The 16511-nt window shown below is 38.6% G+C and overlaps 1 protein-coding gene, 2 non-coding genes and 1 pseudogene across 3 annotated transcripts; all 4 read left to right on the forward strand.

The window, feature by feature from the left end:
* Positions 1–3421: 3421 nt before the first annotated feature.
* On the forward strand, positions 3422–5599 carry LOC121780950 (probable phytol kinase 1, chloroplastic). Its single transcript, XM_042178613.1, has 6 exons — positions 3422–3808; positions 4507–4574; positions 4661–4792; positions 4857–4972; positions 5047–5161; positions 5327–5599. The coding sequence occupies exons 1-6, from the start codon at positions 3533–3535 to the stop codon at positions 5511–5513; spliced, it is 894 nt and encodes a 297-aa protein (XP_042034547.1). The 5' UTR covers positions 3422–3532; the 3' UTR covers positions 5514–5599.
* Positions 5600–6904: 1305 nt separating this feature from the next.
* On the forward strand, positions 6905–7007 carry LOC121783110. Its single transcript, XR_006046528.1, has one exon. It is a non-coding gene; the product is annotated as a U6 spliceosomal RNA (small nuclear RNA).
* Positions 7008–7788: 781 nt separating this feature from the next.
* On the forward strand, positions 7789–7883 carry LOC121783117 (annotated as a pseudogene).
* A 1091-nt stretch (positions 7884–8974) lies between these two features.
* LOC121783111 lies at positions 8975–9077 on the forward strand. Its single transcript, XR_006046529.1, has one exon. It is a non-coding gene; the product is annotated as a U6 spliceosomal RNA (small nuclear RNA).
* The last annotated feature ends 7434 nt before the right edge of the window (positions 9078–16511 follow it).

Genomic DNA, 16511 nt, shown 5'->3' on the forward strand with positions numbered 1-16511 from the left:
ATCACTTCTGCTACTTAATTACTTCCTCTAAACAAATGAGCAATCTTCACATATTATCACATATTTTTGAATGATAACTTTTATACTTCTAGCAAGCGAATAAGTGCTAAAATCCGATTCTCCGTCATTAAGCAAGTGAACAACCGACATATTATCGCTTTCCACAAGGATATATTTAAGCACTAGTTGCCACGCCAACTTAAGTCCAGCATATCATATACTGCCATAATTCAGTTTGCACTATCGAGCATCTTTCATGCTGCCTTGTGTAACCCAACATCCACTCAATAGTTGAGTCAAGCAATACCCTTGTTGATTCAGCATGCAGTTTATTTTACATGATCCATCCGTGTTAAAGTTTGTATACTATAAATCACCTTTCGAGTGATTGAATACTGTAAAACTCTTTATTTTATTTTCCAATGGATGAAACAGATTTTTTTTACCATAATGTTGTTATGTTTTACATTTAATGGATGTTTATTGCATGTTTAAATGTATAAGCAACTTAACAAAGTCTAAGTCTTTGTTCTAATAGACCGGTTGTGGACGTCGTCCACTTTAAGGTAACACAGTCAGTTCTGAACAAGGAAAAATAAGAATTTCACAACCCAGATAGGTCTAGACTACCTATCGTGAAAGGTTGCAATGTCAATCCGCATATTTCTAAGCCTTACTGAAATAAGATGACATTGGTGTGGTAGAGCGCTGAATTGGATCTAACAGCGAGACAAGTCTTTATGCTATCTACTAAAAGAAGAGGTCTTGATAAATTATTTATTTCTTAATCAATGTACGTTAGCATTGAGCATACGATATGATTATGCACTACTTTGACTTACCAAATGGTGCGGGTTTTTCGCAACCCAATAATCATGGTATATTGGGTAGTGGTGATTAATATCTAATGGTGCTAGGATTGCTATTATATTGAATCGTGCGCGAGGTGAGTCTCGTTTGATAACGTCCTCAAGAGGGGCTCGAAACAAGGCTTTATTATTCGGAACCTAGCTAGTTGGAGTTTGATTACTCTATGAATAATAAATAAGCGTTTCTTGCTAAGTCCACTCTTGGAATTAATAAGATGTTAATTATTTAAGTTCATAGCAGACACTAATTAATTGATGGACGTTTATATCTTAAGCGCAGGAAATAAATGACAAACAAATGGAAACTCGGATTACTTATAATTTCGGATTTGGATGGGCAGTGCAATATTACTTCTGTAGTGGCTGCTCGCAATATTCCAATATAAGCTTGTATTAAATTGTGGGTTCAATTTAATTAGTAAAAAGCTAATTGGGGGATGCCATATCCAAAACCTTCCATAGATCCATGACTAGGCTCAATATGTGACTTAATATGAATATGAGAATAAAGGAGACAGAAAATACACTTAATTATACTCCAAATTTTCATCCCCCTCTACTTCTCTGTGAGAGACGATTTTTCCTCTCCTCCGTGAGATAGGATTATGTCTTCTTTATTTAAGTCCTAGTATCCTGGTGAGATCAGACCACACTAATATCAACATATAGTCCGGGAACTAGTCAGAAGATCCGTGGTTTAGCATTCAAGATCTTCACGTGGAGAAGACGCTAGCTATCTTCGATTCTTTGGAGAATCTTCAAGGTAAATTGGCTAATCCGTAGAAAGCATGTTTTAGGTTTCAATTATGCTAAAGCATGATTTAATTCAAGTTATGAGCATGATACATGAGATAATTGCGCGAATAGAATTTGTCTAAATAATCTGCTAAATAGATCAGAATTATTATGTAATTGATTTATGTATGCTTCGGCTGCCTAACCCCTTCAATCCGGGGAAGCATTTAGTTCATGTTTAAACATCTCACTTGTCGTTTTGACTAGTTTTAGCTCATTAACATGGACCAATCTCGTCCAATTTTTAAATTGTGCAATCGTAGCATACAAATTACAATGACACAAGCTCAGGCGGGTGAGTCCTCGCAGTCGAGGGTTGGGGCGGAGGAGGCGGGGGCTGAGGCGGATGACGACGATGAGGAGACACGGCAGACTGTGTGGAGTGAGGAGAGGTGTGTGGCTTTGTCCAAAGCCTAGATCAATGTCTGCGATGATCCCATTCGCTCGAGCAACCAGAGGATCGACAACATGTGGAAACGCATCTCCCAAGCCTACTGTTCGTTTATATCGGCGGGTAGAAGGTATCATACGGCTGAAGAGTGCCGGAAGACATGGGACCGACTGAAGACCGCTGTCTCCCGATTTGTCGGCCTATACGAGAACATCGGCCGCATGCTTACCAGCGGCCAGACCATGGAGGATGCGAAGCGGATGGCGATGGCGGAATTCCCCGAGCGCGGCAAGCAAGACCCGTTTAACCACTGGGACTCCTATGTGGTGCTGATGGAATCGGCAATGTTTCGGGCGTGTGTCGCCGCTGGCTGGCCGAAGCGGCAGAAGATCAACTCCAGCGGCGACTACAGCAGCAGCGCTAGCTCCACCGACCTCCCCGACGATGCTGAAGATATCCCGGGTCCTCCCTCGTTTAACCATCGCCGTCGCCGCCCGATTGGGCAAAAGACGGCGGGCGTCTAGGGGGCGCCAGCAGCGGGTCCCAGGAGGTCCAATCAGCTGCCCCTACAGCATTCCAACCGACCCCTGAGTTCTCCCGTATTGCCCATATCCAACATCATACGAACATGATAGAAACCATCAAGGAGTGGAGAGCGACCGATGACCCCATATACAAGGAGATGGTGCAGGGGGTCATCCACTTGATGAGGCGTGATGTTGGGCTCCCACCAATCAGCGGTGGGGGAGCATCTAGGGACTCCGACGCCGCCGCGACTGGCCTAGGGGACGACGAGGAGTGAGAGGGGGGCCGCGTGTGTCGAAGCTTGGGGATGGTTTTTTTATTTTCTCTTTGAACTATGTATTTTTTTATTTCACTATGTATTTTTTTTCATTATATATGTTTTTTTATTTGTATAAAATGTTCGCACTTTCTCCGTATTCGTGTTGAAATTTTAATTCTGTATTTAAATTTCATATATAAAATGTGAAATTGTGTTGTTGAGATGTCCTAGTGCTTGTCCTAGTGCTAGTCCACTATTGTGCAGTGGGAAGTCCTAGTGATGTGGCAGTGGAGTGGGAAGTCCTTATGACGTGGCAGAAGGTGTTTTTGGGAAGTCCTAGTGCTAGTCCATGGGGAAGCCCTTGCTATTGTGAATGCTCCTATTTAAAATGTATATTTCCTAAAATTAAAATAAGTGCGCTATCACAGTAATAATTTAATCTCTCTTCAATGACACAGTACTACACAAAATTTCGTATTTTGGAAAAAAAATGTTATACTTTAAGCTGGTTTAGAGAGTAGAATTAATTAGTGCATCATATGTGATAAGTCCCCCACCGTGTATAAAATACTGTATAAATATTATTGGTATCAACAAAATCAAACTCATCTCGAACGGGAGAGAACCGCAGGCAGATCTACCGCAGCAGCACACTGAGGCGGAATCCGCGTGACTGAAAGAGCGAACCATTTGATGCGCATGGCCTACGGTGCTATCGTGAGCCGGTGTGCTGCAACCTTATCCTCCGCACACTATCTCTGCCGCAGCATCCCCCCTCCCTCCTCCACTCTCCACCTCCTTCCCGCCGCTCTCTCCGCACGCATTCATGGAAAGCTCCGCTGCCCGGTCGCCGCCGCAGCTGGCGGTCAGCTGCTCCACGACGCCGGCACCACCGCTCTGGTTTTCGGCGGTGCTTATGGCCTAGTCTCCACCTTCGATAACCTCACCCGCCGCAAAATCATCGACCAGGTCGCTCCTCTCCCTCTCGATGCACATGTACATGCATGCTTGTGGATGTATACTAATTTGAATAATTTCTGTGTAGTGTGTGTGTGTGTGTAGATCTGACATAATTGCACACTTAGAAGTTAGAACCACTGATTGTGCGGTGAAAAATCAAAATGGAAAGGAGATTGTTGCCTTTGTTGGTAACGAATTGCAGGCGGATGAAATCGAGAGAAAACTTTCCATTTTCTAATTTTGGCAAGAAATTTCAGTCACACAGTTCCGTTGCTATTTTGTCTTTCCAAATACACGAAAGTTTTTTCGAGCGTAGGGAAGCAGATAAGGACATATGACTATCAGTCATCTCCTCATCCACCTTTTGCTACTTTACTTTTCTGGCTGCCTTTTTCCCCTCTATTTATTTTTATTTTTGTTATATGCACATTTTTGTCGATTTGATACACTTTCTGCAGATGATCTTAAGCTTAGGGAATTTCGTTTATGCAAAAGCATCAGATTTCCTTTGAAGGCATTTGAGAAATTATAAATCTCTGTTAGCTGATTACACTAATTAAGATGATTAAGAAGGTTAAAAGACCCTTAGTACTGATTGAATACTGCAAATCTAGCATCGTTGATTGTAAATTGCAAAAAAAATGATTAAATTCTGGATAATTCTATATAGGAGTATAATGCAATTCTTCATTTCTTGTGCAACACAGAAATTGAGCAGGAAACTGGTTCATATACTCTCGGGGCTGCTCTTTTTAGCATCGTGGCCGATTTTCAGGTTCGGAAACACACTGCACTCTGCCTTTTCCTTTGTTTCGAGTTTTAAAAAACTTGAGCTAATGAGGGCTTTTGCTCTTAGATTAGCACCTCCACGGGGGCTCGTTATCTCGCTGCATTAGTTCCTTGTGTGAATTGCTTTCGGCTTGTGATCAATGGTCTATCTTTGAGCACGGATGAAGGGCTCATCAAATCAGTTAGTCGAGAAGGGAAACCCGAGTAAGTGATCTGGCACATAATAATTTGTTGCTTCTAGCAACCTAGCTGATGAATGTTTGTACAGGGAATTGCTTGGAGGTCCGCTTTATTACGTTCTCGTGCTGATTTTATGCGCAGTTGTGTTTTGGTGCGATTCCCCTGTTGGAATGATTTCCCTGTCTATGATGTGTGCTGGCGACGGTGAGAACTCCTCCGCTTTTCACACCCCTTTATGAATATCTTGTTCGACCATTTTAAACCTCGGTGAGTTGCAGGCATCGCTGATATCATGGGAAGGAGATTCGGATCCACGAAACTTCCTTACAATCCGCACAAGAGTTGGGCCGGTAGCATCTCGATGTTTCTATTTGGTTTCTTGGTTTCTATCAGGTGTGCCAGTGCTTGAAACCCCTTCGCGTTGTTGTTAGTTACATATAACTAGATCATTCCAATAGGATACCTATATCCGGATCTAGACACGGGTTTGGATCGGATATAGGTATTGTTGATCCATTACACAGTCTGACAATGTCTTGTGTTTTGCTATGGATACAGTATGCTGTATTACTTTTCAGTCCTCGGGTACGTGGAACTGGATTGGACGACGACCGTTGGAAGGGTCGCATTGGTTTCGCTGGTGGCGACGTTCGTGGAGTCACTCCCGACCAACGGAATTGTGGATGATAACATTTCAGTTCCTTTAGCAAGCATGGTAGCTTCATATTTCATTTTCGGTTGGTAGAACAACAGCCTGCGCTAAGTTTTAATTTTGTATGAATGTTGTTGATAACTCTTTTTTTTTACCTGAGTTTATTCACTGTTTGTCAATTTTTAGAGTAAAGTCCTAGTTTTCTATATGTTAGAAATTATAGTACTAGTAATACACTGACTTTATTTAGCGGTAGATGCGGTGATTTTAGCACATGTTGCCGATGCTTGACATGACTAAGTGGACCAGACTTATCTAATTCCAACTTGACTAAAAAGTACACATTCCTCCGTCAACGAAATAATCATATTTTTAGTTTAATCGGTCTAGAATATTAGTCTCCTTAGAGCATCAGCAATGGCGCCCGTCCGGCGGAATTCCGACCGGCGTGCCGGAAGTAATCATATTTTTAGTTTAATCGGTCTAGAATATTAGTCTCCTTAGAGCATCAGCAATGGCGCCCGTCCCGGCGGAATTCCGACCGGCGTGCCGGAAGTCCGCGCAGGACGTCCGCCATTGTGCAGGGGAGGCACGGATACGGACATCTGCTGCGGACACCGAAGTTCCGCGGCGTTCCGCGGATATCCGTCGTGACGTCCGTGCGGACGTCCGCCATTGCGTTGACTCCCACGGACGTTCGTGCGGACGTCCCGATTATTGCATTAATTTTTTTATTGTGGAAAGTCCGTCGGGATGTCCGTCACTGTGCAGTGGGATATCCGTATGACATGTCATCCGCAATGGGATGTCTGTATGACGTGGCAGGAGCTGTTTTTGGGATGTCCGCATGATGTCCGCCGGGACATCCGCACTACTGCTAAAGCTCTTATCTATTTATTACCGTGTAAATTTTTCGTTACGAAGTTAGTCTCATTTTCAAATATTATTTTAATCACTTATTCTGTATATCTTTCTTCTATTTAACCAATTTTGATCAAAACATATGCCATTTACTAATAAGTTCGTAGTAATTTTTTGTGGATGAAGAGAATATATCCCTTTTTTTTATCTATTTGGTGACCACTATTAATCCTATTAAACAGGATGGCCCGACAAAATGAATTGCTCCTCTCTATAGTAAGTATCGGCTATCGCCCATATTATGTGACAGTTTGAGTCGATTTGAAATATCATTAATGTTTTGTTTTGGTTCTATTAAATTGGATCTAAATTAATTAATCATATTTGCTTTTCAAGTTTTGTTTATTGTTTTAAACAATTATTTTTATATAATGAATTGATAATTTTCATTTGTATACATGGCATGGTAGTAACTAGGAGTATCATTTTGTGGGCCTATTTATATAGAGATACTTACGCATAATATCGGGCCCACTTTAACACTTCCTTTTCCATTTTCTCCCACATCGGAGATACAAACACAATAAGTGAACTTTATAACGCATATGCTTGTAGAAGGTGTTGTCCCTTCGGGGACATCTGATAAAATTGGAACGATACAGAGAAGATTAGCATGGCCCCTGCGCAAGGATGACACGCATAAATCGAGAAATGGTCCAAATTTTTTTGTCTATATATATCTGGATTAATTTTTTTTCAGAACCGATCAACATGCTATAATAGAATGGTGATGTGCGTGAGAAGAAGAAGAGATTATTTAAAAGAGGTTTGTTGTTTAAAACTCATTTCCAAGCTCATGTATATATATATATATATATCTTCGAAGAGAGAAAGTGAGTGAGCTTTGGCAAAAGTTTGTAAAAAAGTTTTGTACAACAGCAACTTATAAAAAATTCTCAAGAAAATAAAACTTCTCAACTCTAATTCATCTTTGTAATTTAATAAGCAACAATTGTACAAACTCTACAATAGTTTATTAGTACCTTCACTATCTACACTCTCAATTATATCTCTTTTTCTAACTTGCTTTTTTCTCATTATAACTTAAAAATTCCTTCCTTTATCTTATACCATAAGTTCAATCATCCAAATACTTTCACAACTTATAAACTCTTAAGCCCTTCTATTGCAACTATTTATTTGTAATATATTTGGAATATCATTATTGTTTGTGTTTTTATTCTATTAAATTATATCTAAGTTAATTAAACACATTTACTTTTCAAGTTCCTTTTCTACTTTGTTTTATAAAATGTCTTCATAGATTTCACTTCTCAATATGTATATTATATATTTTTCATACAGCTTCATACTGCATTTATTAGGCGAAACAATAAAATCTTGATTGTATGCTTGTTTTGGGCCTATTTGCATACTGATATTTACTCATAAATCCAGTTGAATTTCATCCGGCCCTTTTCCATTTTTTCCCACATCGGAGATACAATCATAATATGTGAACTTTATATATTGGGATGAGAAGATTAGCATGGCCCTTCGTCAAGGATGGCACTCATAAATCGAGAAATGGTCCAAATTTTTTTGTCTATTATGTGAATAAAATAAATACAAATTTTGTCTATTAAATTGGAGGTGAATCTGACCTCGAGGCTAAGCTGCCATTGGTTGAAGACTCTTTTCATTTATCTTTCTTGGCAATTTTATCTGATTAAAGGCAGATATATCTATGTTGATTTTTAATGTCCTGTTTCTTTGAGCTGATAATGTTCAGATTGTGTGTTTAATCTATGTGTTTAATCAGTAGAACATAGGCATTCATGTCATTTCAAACAAAATTTGACTGTTTTACAACTGTGATGTTTCAAAATTAGTTTTACAAAAATGGCTTCTACCAATACAACTTATAGGCTCTTCACTTCTACCTATATATTATCTCCTCTTTGTCGACAGGCTTCGACGTTCAGCTTCTTTCTCAGCAACGATGACACAGAATTCTGCACCAAGCATCTCAGGCACTTCAACATCCATAGACTTACTCAACTCAACAATTTGTGTAATAATAATTTCTACTGTAATCGGAAAGGAAAACAAGCGTCTACTTGAGAATGGCGTCTTCATTGTTGACGGAAATATCATCGGCCTTTGTCAAGCGATAACTGCTCGACATGTCCATATTTTTGAATTGCACAAGATTTTAAAAGGAGTTGTTTTCTGTGAAATAAGTAGAGAGAAAAATGTAGTTGATATTTTAATAATGAGAGGGAAAAAAGAGATTTATTTTCAAATATACTCTTTATCACCTATCTCAACAATTGTTATGTTTATGTTTTGATTCTATTATATACTCTTATCTAAATAAATAGTAGTGGTACATATTTACCTTTTCAAGTTCTTTTTATGTACTAAACAGTTATTATTGATTTTATAATATGAACTCATAGTTTTATTTCTCAGTATCGATATTATATTGTTTTTTTATACTGCATTCATTTAGCGAAATAATGAAATTATCTTTTTTATTGTTTTGGGCCTATGTTACACAGCGATATTTACTAAAAAATCCAGATAAATTTTATGCGGCCCAATTAACTTGTCCTTTTCCATTTTCTCCCACATCGGAGATACAATCATAGTATGTGACCTTTATATTGCCTATGCTTGTTGATTGTGTTGTCCCTTCGGGGACATCCGATAAAATTGGAACGATACAGAGAAGATTAGCATGGCCCCTGCGCAAGGATGACACGCATAAATCGAGAAATGGTCCAAATTTTTTTTATCGATGGTTTCTAAAAATTTTTTTATCGATGGTTTCTACGTCTAATAAAAAACTCTAGTTATACTATTCATTTTTCTAAATTTGATATCTGTAATTATTGTTCTATATAATTTGCAATTATGGAGTATATTTGTATCTCCCAATAAAGTTCATATATGAATATTAAAAACTACAAATTTCATTAAAACATAAAATTTACACAAATTTAAAGTATTTGATTAGTGAGTGTACAATAGCAAAAATAAAATACCTAGTTTGTATTAATTTTTTTCACAACTTTTGCCAAAAGTTACGTCTATATTCCTCTCAATTCAAAGACAGTGGTAATGTCTAAAGGAGTGATTTTTTTTTTCACAAATTAGCACTTTTGCCAAACATTACGTCATATTCATCTCAATTCAAAGAGAATGGTAATGTCAAAAGGAGTGATTTTTTTTCACAAACTTAGCACTTTCGCCAAAAATTACGCATATATTCATCTCAATTTAAAAAATACTATAATGTAAATGAAAGAAATTAAAAATACTAGTACTTGAAAAGGAAAAGGTGAGAAATGAATAAAATAAAAAGAACCAAAAATACGTAAAAAATTTAAATACATGATTTAAAAAAATACAAAAAAATAAATGGAGAAAATTGATCGCAAGCAGACCAAACACCAAAGGCCTTGCGCTTCGGTCGTTTCACTTGTTATAATTATTTTATTTTGAGAAGAAATGCTACGGTTATTTATTTACAATGTGGACTAATTTCGAACCTTTTATTGCGTAGACCTAAATATACAATCACCAAAATTAATTAAAAATGCACACTATCTCTGATAAAATAAAATACCCTCACATGAATTATCGGGAAATTATTATCTCTAATAATAATAATTTGTTGACGTTATCTTACATCAATCAACTATTGCCTTTTCTCTTTGGCTTCCATATATTCTCCCTTGTAATAATGGAGTGCTCATTTCAGTTGGAAGAAGCTCGGCCAGAAAGGAGTTCGGTAAGCTCGGCTTACCGAGCTGGAACTAGCTTGGAACTAGCAGAAGAAGAAGGAAGCTCGGCTTTGAGCCGAGAAGACAGTTGGTCTTGAGCCGAGAAGCAAAGGAGTTCGGTTTGTGCACCGAGAAAGGAGTTCGGTTTGTGAACCGAGAAGGGAGCTCGGTTGTGAGCCGAAAAGAAAGTTCGGTCTTGAGTCAAGAATAGAGTTCGTCTTGAGCCGAAAAAGAAGAAGCTACAGTCCGGTCTTGAACCGAGAAGGAAGTTCGGCCTAGGGAAACTAGCCGTTGGTGCAGCAGTTAGTTAGCCGAGATGTAGCAGTTATTCTTCTTGCTTTCTTGATTCTTCTTGTAGTTAGTTAGTAGCAGTTGCTACTTGATTGTAGAGCTTTAAATAGCTCAAAACCATGTACGTAGTTAGTAGTGAAAAATCAATAAAGAGTTTTCAAGTTTTCTCTCCAAGATTACCATCTTCGATACTCTAAGTGTGAGTGTGTGTTCTTCTGCGTTGTGAGTTATCATACAACTGTGAGTGTGTGTGTGATTCACCTGAGTGTGTGAAAGTCTTGTGCGTATTGAATCCCAACAAGTGGCGCCGTCTGTGGGAAGGGGATATTGAAGCTGATTTGCAGAGGATCAAACGGTTTCAGAGATGGCAGCAAGGCTTGATGCAGAAAAGTTCACAGGCAAGAATGATTATAGCCTGTGGAAGATGAAGATGAAGGCGGTCTTGATTCAACAAGGCTTGGCCGCAGTTCTTGCAAATACAGAAGAGAAAGGAAAGGCTCCAATGCTTGATGATAAAGCTCAGGCAAAGATGGAGGAGATGCAGCTCAAGGCACATTCTGCAGTGATTCTGTGCCTTGGAGATAAGGTCTTGAGGGAAGTTCAAGAAGCCAAGACTGCGGTGGAGATCTTGAACAGGTTAGATGAAGTTTACCTGGCAAAATCTTTGGCTAACCGGCTGTATCTCAAGAAGAGGCTCTATGCCTATAGTTTTTCTGGTGAAAAATCTATCATAGAGCAGTTGGAGGAGTTCAATAAGATCATTGATGATCTGGGCTCTGTGGATGTTAAAATTTCAGATGAAGACAAGGCCATTCTTACATTGAATGCCTTGCCTAGCTCGTATGACCAGTTGAGTGATGCAATTATCTATGGCAGAGATAAGCCTATCACCTATGCAGAACTCTACTCGGCCTTGATGGCTAAGGAACTCCAGAAGACTACCAGCAGAAGCTCTGCAAGCTCCAATGTTCAAGCTGCAGAGGCCTTGAATGTGAAGAAGTTCAAAAAGCAGAACTTCAAGAAAAAGTTTGAGGGCCCTAAACCCTCAAGTTCTGATGCTCAGAAGGAAACCAGAGCATGTTTTTGGTGCAAGAAACCAGGGCACTTGAAGAAGGACTGCCATGCCTGGAAGAGAAAACTAGCCTCTGAGGGCCACAACACTTCTGATTGTGTAGAGAGTACTGATCCCCCTGCTCAACTCATGAATGTAAGTGATAATGGGATCAGTCACAGGTGGATAATGGACTCAGGGTGCAGCTTCCATATGTGCCCCAACAAATCTTGGTTTCATGATCTTCAGGAAGCATCAGGGACTGTAGTTCTTGGAAATAACCATGTGTGTCAGATCAAAGGGATAGGGAAAGTGAAGCTAAGTTTGCAAGATGGCTCTATAAAGATCCTAACTGGGGTGAGGTATATTCCGGAAGTGAAAAGAAATCTCATCTCATTGGGAATGCTGGAGGAGAAAGGGTTCACCATATTGATGAGTCAGGGAAAGATGCTTGTGAAATCTGGGAATGCAGTGATGATGGAGGCTGACAGAGAGCACATTCTCTATTATCTGAAGGCTAAGGCTGTTGATGGAGAAAGCAATGCAGTGTCAAATGATTCCATAATGCTATGGCACAAGAGATTGGGCCATCCAGCAGAAGGAAGCTTGAAAGAACTCATCAAGAAGGGCCTGATCTCTGGAGATTTCAACAAGATGGACCCCTGTGAGCAGTGTATACTTGGAAAAGCAAAGAAGGCACCCTATCCTACAGGTATTCACTCTTCTACAGCCCCATTAGACTACATACATAGTGATCTCTGGGGCCCTTCACCTGTAAGCTCAATTGGTGGTGGGAAATACTACCTTGCTATTATTGATGACTACACTAGGAAACTGTGGGTGTATATACTGAAAGAAAAATCAGAGACATTCACAAAATTCAAGATATGGTGTAAAGAGGTGGAGCTAGAGAAGGGAAGAAGTGTTAAATGCCTAAGAACTGACAATGGCTTGGAATTCTTGTCTACTGAGTTTGATCTGTTTTGCAAAGAGAAGGGTATGAAGAGGCACCGCACTGTCCCTGGCAACCCCCAGCAAAATGGTGTTGTGGAGAGGATGAATAGGACTATCCTAGAGAGAGTAAGGTGCTTGTTACTCAGTTCTGGTCTGAGCAACAGATTTTGGGGAGAGGCTGTGTATACAGCAGCCTATCTCATAAATAAGTGTCCATCTACTGCCCTTAAGTCTGAGACTCCTGATTACATGTGGTATGGAGCCCATAGTGACTACTCAAAATACAAGGTGTTTGGGTGTGCAGCCTATGCTCATGCTAGGCAAAGTAAGCTTGAGGCTAGGGCTCTAAAATGCATATTGCTGGGGTATCAGAGGGGTGTTAAGGGGTATAGGCTCTGGTGCATTGAGCCTGGTAGGCAGAAGGTGGTGGTGAGTAGGGATGTTGTGTTCTTGGAGGATCAGATGCCATACTTAAAGAGGAAGCTGGACTCCAATGAAGTTGAGAGTGATTTCCTCAAGGTGGAGCCAGTAGGACTTTGCCAAGGAGCAGGTGGAGCCTCTGACTCAGAAAGTGAGTCTGAACCAGAGGATGATGGTGCTCTAGCTCGAGGTAGAAAAATTGATAGGCTCTGCCAGAGAGTACCAGATAGCAAGAGATAGAGGCAGAAGAAATACAAGACCACCTGAAAGGTTTTCTGATGTGGTCTACTATGCACTTTGTGCTGCTGAGGGCATTGATATTGCAGATCCTCTCACATATAAAGAAGCCATGAAGAGTAAAGACAGAGAAAGGTGGATTGAAGCCATGAATGAGGAAATGGAATCTTTACTCAAGAACAAAACATGGATTTTGGTGGATAAATCCAGACTGACTACAGATGGAAAAGAAAGGAGGCTGATCAGTTGTAAGTGGTTGTTTAAGAAAAAGATTGAGACCACTGATAAAGATAGAATCAGATTCAAGGCAAGGCTGGTGGCTAGGGGCTTCACACAGCAAGAAGGAATTGATTTCAATGAAGTATTTGCTCCAGTTGTTAAGCACACTTCGATTAGGATCTTGTTGGCAGTTGTGAACCAGCTAGACTGGGAGCTACAACAGCTTGATGTGAAGACAGCCTTCCTCAATGGGGATCTAGAGGAGACTATCTTTATGGAACAGCCAGAGGGCTATGTGAAGACTGGAGAAGAAGGCAAGGTGTGCCTGTTACAGAAAAGTCTTTATGGACTTAAGCAAAGTCCTAGACAGTGGAATAAGAAGTTTGATGCACAGATGAAGAAGATTGGCTTCTCCAAATCAGAATATGATGATTGTATTTACATCAAGAAGGCAGGCAGGACTCCCATTGCCTACCTATTACTCTATGTGGATGATATGCTACTTGCAGGCCCTTCTATGACAGAAATTCAGAAAGTTAAACAAGATCTGAAGTCGAGCTTTGAAATGAAGGATCTAGGAGAGTCAAGGAAGATCCTAGGCATACATATTCAGAGAGATAGAGGCTGCAAGAAGCTGTGGATGCTGCAAACTGATTATATTGACAAAGTTATGCAGAAATTCAGAATGGAGAATGCTAAACCTGCCTCAACACCCTTGTCCCAGAGTTTCAGATTATCAAAGGAACAAGCTCCTAAAACTAAGCAAGAGGCTGATGAGATGGAGGCTATCCCTTATGCTAGTGTTGTTGGGAGTATCATGTACACTATGATTTGTACAAGACCAGATCTTGCTCATGCTATCTCAGTGACTAGCAGATACATGGCAGATATGCTAACTAAATCTCTAAGTAGAGACAAGTTTGATCATTGCAAGAAGTTGATCAATGTTTGTGCAAGAACTGAGATGAGCCCTCAGGTGGAGAATTGTAATAATGGAGTGCTCATTTCAGTTGGAAGAAGCTCGGCCAGAAAGGAGTTCGGTAAGCTCGGCTTACCGAGCTGGAACTAGCTTGGAACTAGCAGAAGAAGAAGGAAGCTCGGCTTTGAGCCGAGAAGACAGTTGGTCTTGAGCCGAGAAGCAAAGGAGTTCGGTTTGTGCACCGAGAAAGGAGTTCGGTTTGTGAACCGAGAAGGGAGCTCGGTTGTGAGCCGAAAAGAAAGTTCGGTCTTGAGTCAAGAATAGAGTTCGTCTTGAGCCGAAAAAGAAGAAGCTACAGTCCGGTCTTGAACCGAGAAGGAAGTTCGGCCTAGGGAAACTAGCCGTTGGTGCAGCAGTTAGTTAGCCGAGATGTAGCAGTTATTCTTCTTGCTTTCTTGATTCTTCTTGTAGTTAGTTAGTAGCAGTTGCTACTTGATTGTAGAGCTTTAAATAGCTCAAAACCATGTACGTAGTTAGTAGTGAAAAATCAATAAAGAGTTTTCAAGTTTTCTCTCCAAGATTACCATCTTCGATACTCTAAATGTGAGTGTGTGTTCTTCTGCGTTGTGAGTTATCATACAACTGTGAGTGTGTGTGTGATTCACCTGAGTGTGTGAAAGTCTTGTGCGTATTGAATCCCAACATCCCTCATTTTATAATGTTGTCATAACTAACAAGAATCAAGAGTTAACTTTATTGCATGTAGTCACATCACATATATTGAAACATAAATATATTTGAGGTACGACAAACAAAAGTGGGCACAAAAAATCAATCTAGTGCGATATGCTTTTCACATATATTGTGAGCTATCACAATAAATAGTACTAGTATGAATTTCTAAAGAGAATTCTCGAATAATAAAAGTTTATCTGCTTATTTTGAAAAAAATGATAAAACTATAAATAAATATGGATCACAACTTTTATTCATTAATTTAATGTATAGAGAGTTACTAGAGTCGTGGACTCGTGAATAAAAACATGACCACCAATGCAATATCAAGATGACAAGAATATTTATCACATTTGTCATAAATGAGTCAAAAACCTATCATTGGATATTACCAAGAATCATAATTTTGGAAATTATAAAATTGCGTAGTATATTGCAAATTTAATAGTAGCATAAATATTTTATTATCATAGTTATATTATCAGATTTTGTAATTGTCAAATAAATTTCCATATATGTGTTAATAGTATAAATCTCGATCCAAAATTTAGAATATAACGATAAATATATTTTTGATAAAATTTAAACGTGACAAACACCGTTGCCACATGTTACACTTTTTAATGTGTCACCTAAATTTTGTGTACGGCCAATATACCAAACTAAAGGATAAAAAGGTGTTCAACTAATTCCCCTAACAATTTTCCCCATATAATTGGGTTTTACACTTTTTTTTATTGTTTAGCATATAAATATGATCCACTGAAGGAAATTTTGTATATATAGCAAAATCAAATTTTAATTAGTGGTAATCTATTGGAATTTGTTCGAATTAAATGGCAGATTTGGAACAAATCAATGTTTATGTTTTTTTATCATTTTGATCCGTTTAAATTACACAATAAATTATAATGGCATAAAATCTAAGCTTACTTTATTCTTTCACCTTTAAACTTTAAAGATAAGAATAAAAACTGGAATAATTATTATATCTGATAATCTTGGATAATTGGATATGTATTAGCCCCTATCAATTGCTTTAACTAATTTATGTATCGCATATTCTTCTCTATGCTTATTTAACGATAAGGAACAAAGTAATGAGCTCTTGGTTTTAGTATTTGTGAACACTTTAAACTTTAAACTCAAATTCTTAGAGTAATAAATAAATAAATATATTTGCTTTCTATGGTTAAATATAAGTAATACCTATGGAACATATGCAATGTGCCGTACACCTGTGGAATATATGCTGTGAATATTCCTCTACATATAATAATTCCTAGCATAAGACACCGGAAATATGATCCATTGAAGGAAATTCCACCACATATTAAGTGATTATGTACATATTTTTATCAAATAATATTTTTCCAATTACAACAAAAATTAATGACGCCAATTCATGTAAATTTATATTAAGATCCAAGATTTTCGATAGCTTGTAATTTGAAAAAGAAATTCAAACGAAAACCAAATTTATTTTTAATTTAATATAAATAAAATATTAAAATGATTCCCTTATGTATATAGTAAATATTTTAATGTGATTTTCTAATAAATTAAGTTTCTTCATTCCTGTTTTAGGCCTTGCTAGCTAGTAGTTAAGTATC

This window comes from Salvia splendens, chromosome 20, assembly GCF_004379255.2.
Source record: "Salvia splendens isolate huo1 chromosome 20, SspV2, whole genome shotgun sequence".
Lineage (NCBI taxonomy): Eukaryota > Viridiplantae > Streptophyta > Magnoliopsida > Lamiales > Lamiaceae > Salvia > Salvia splendens.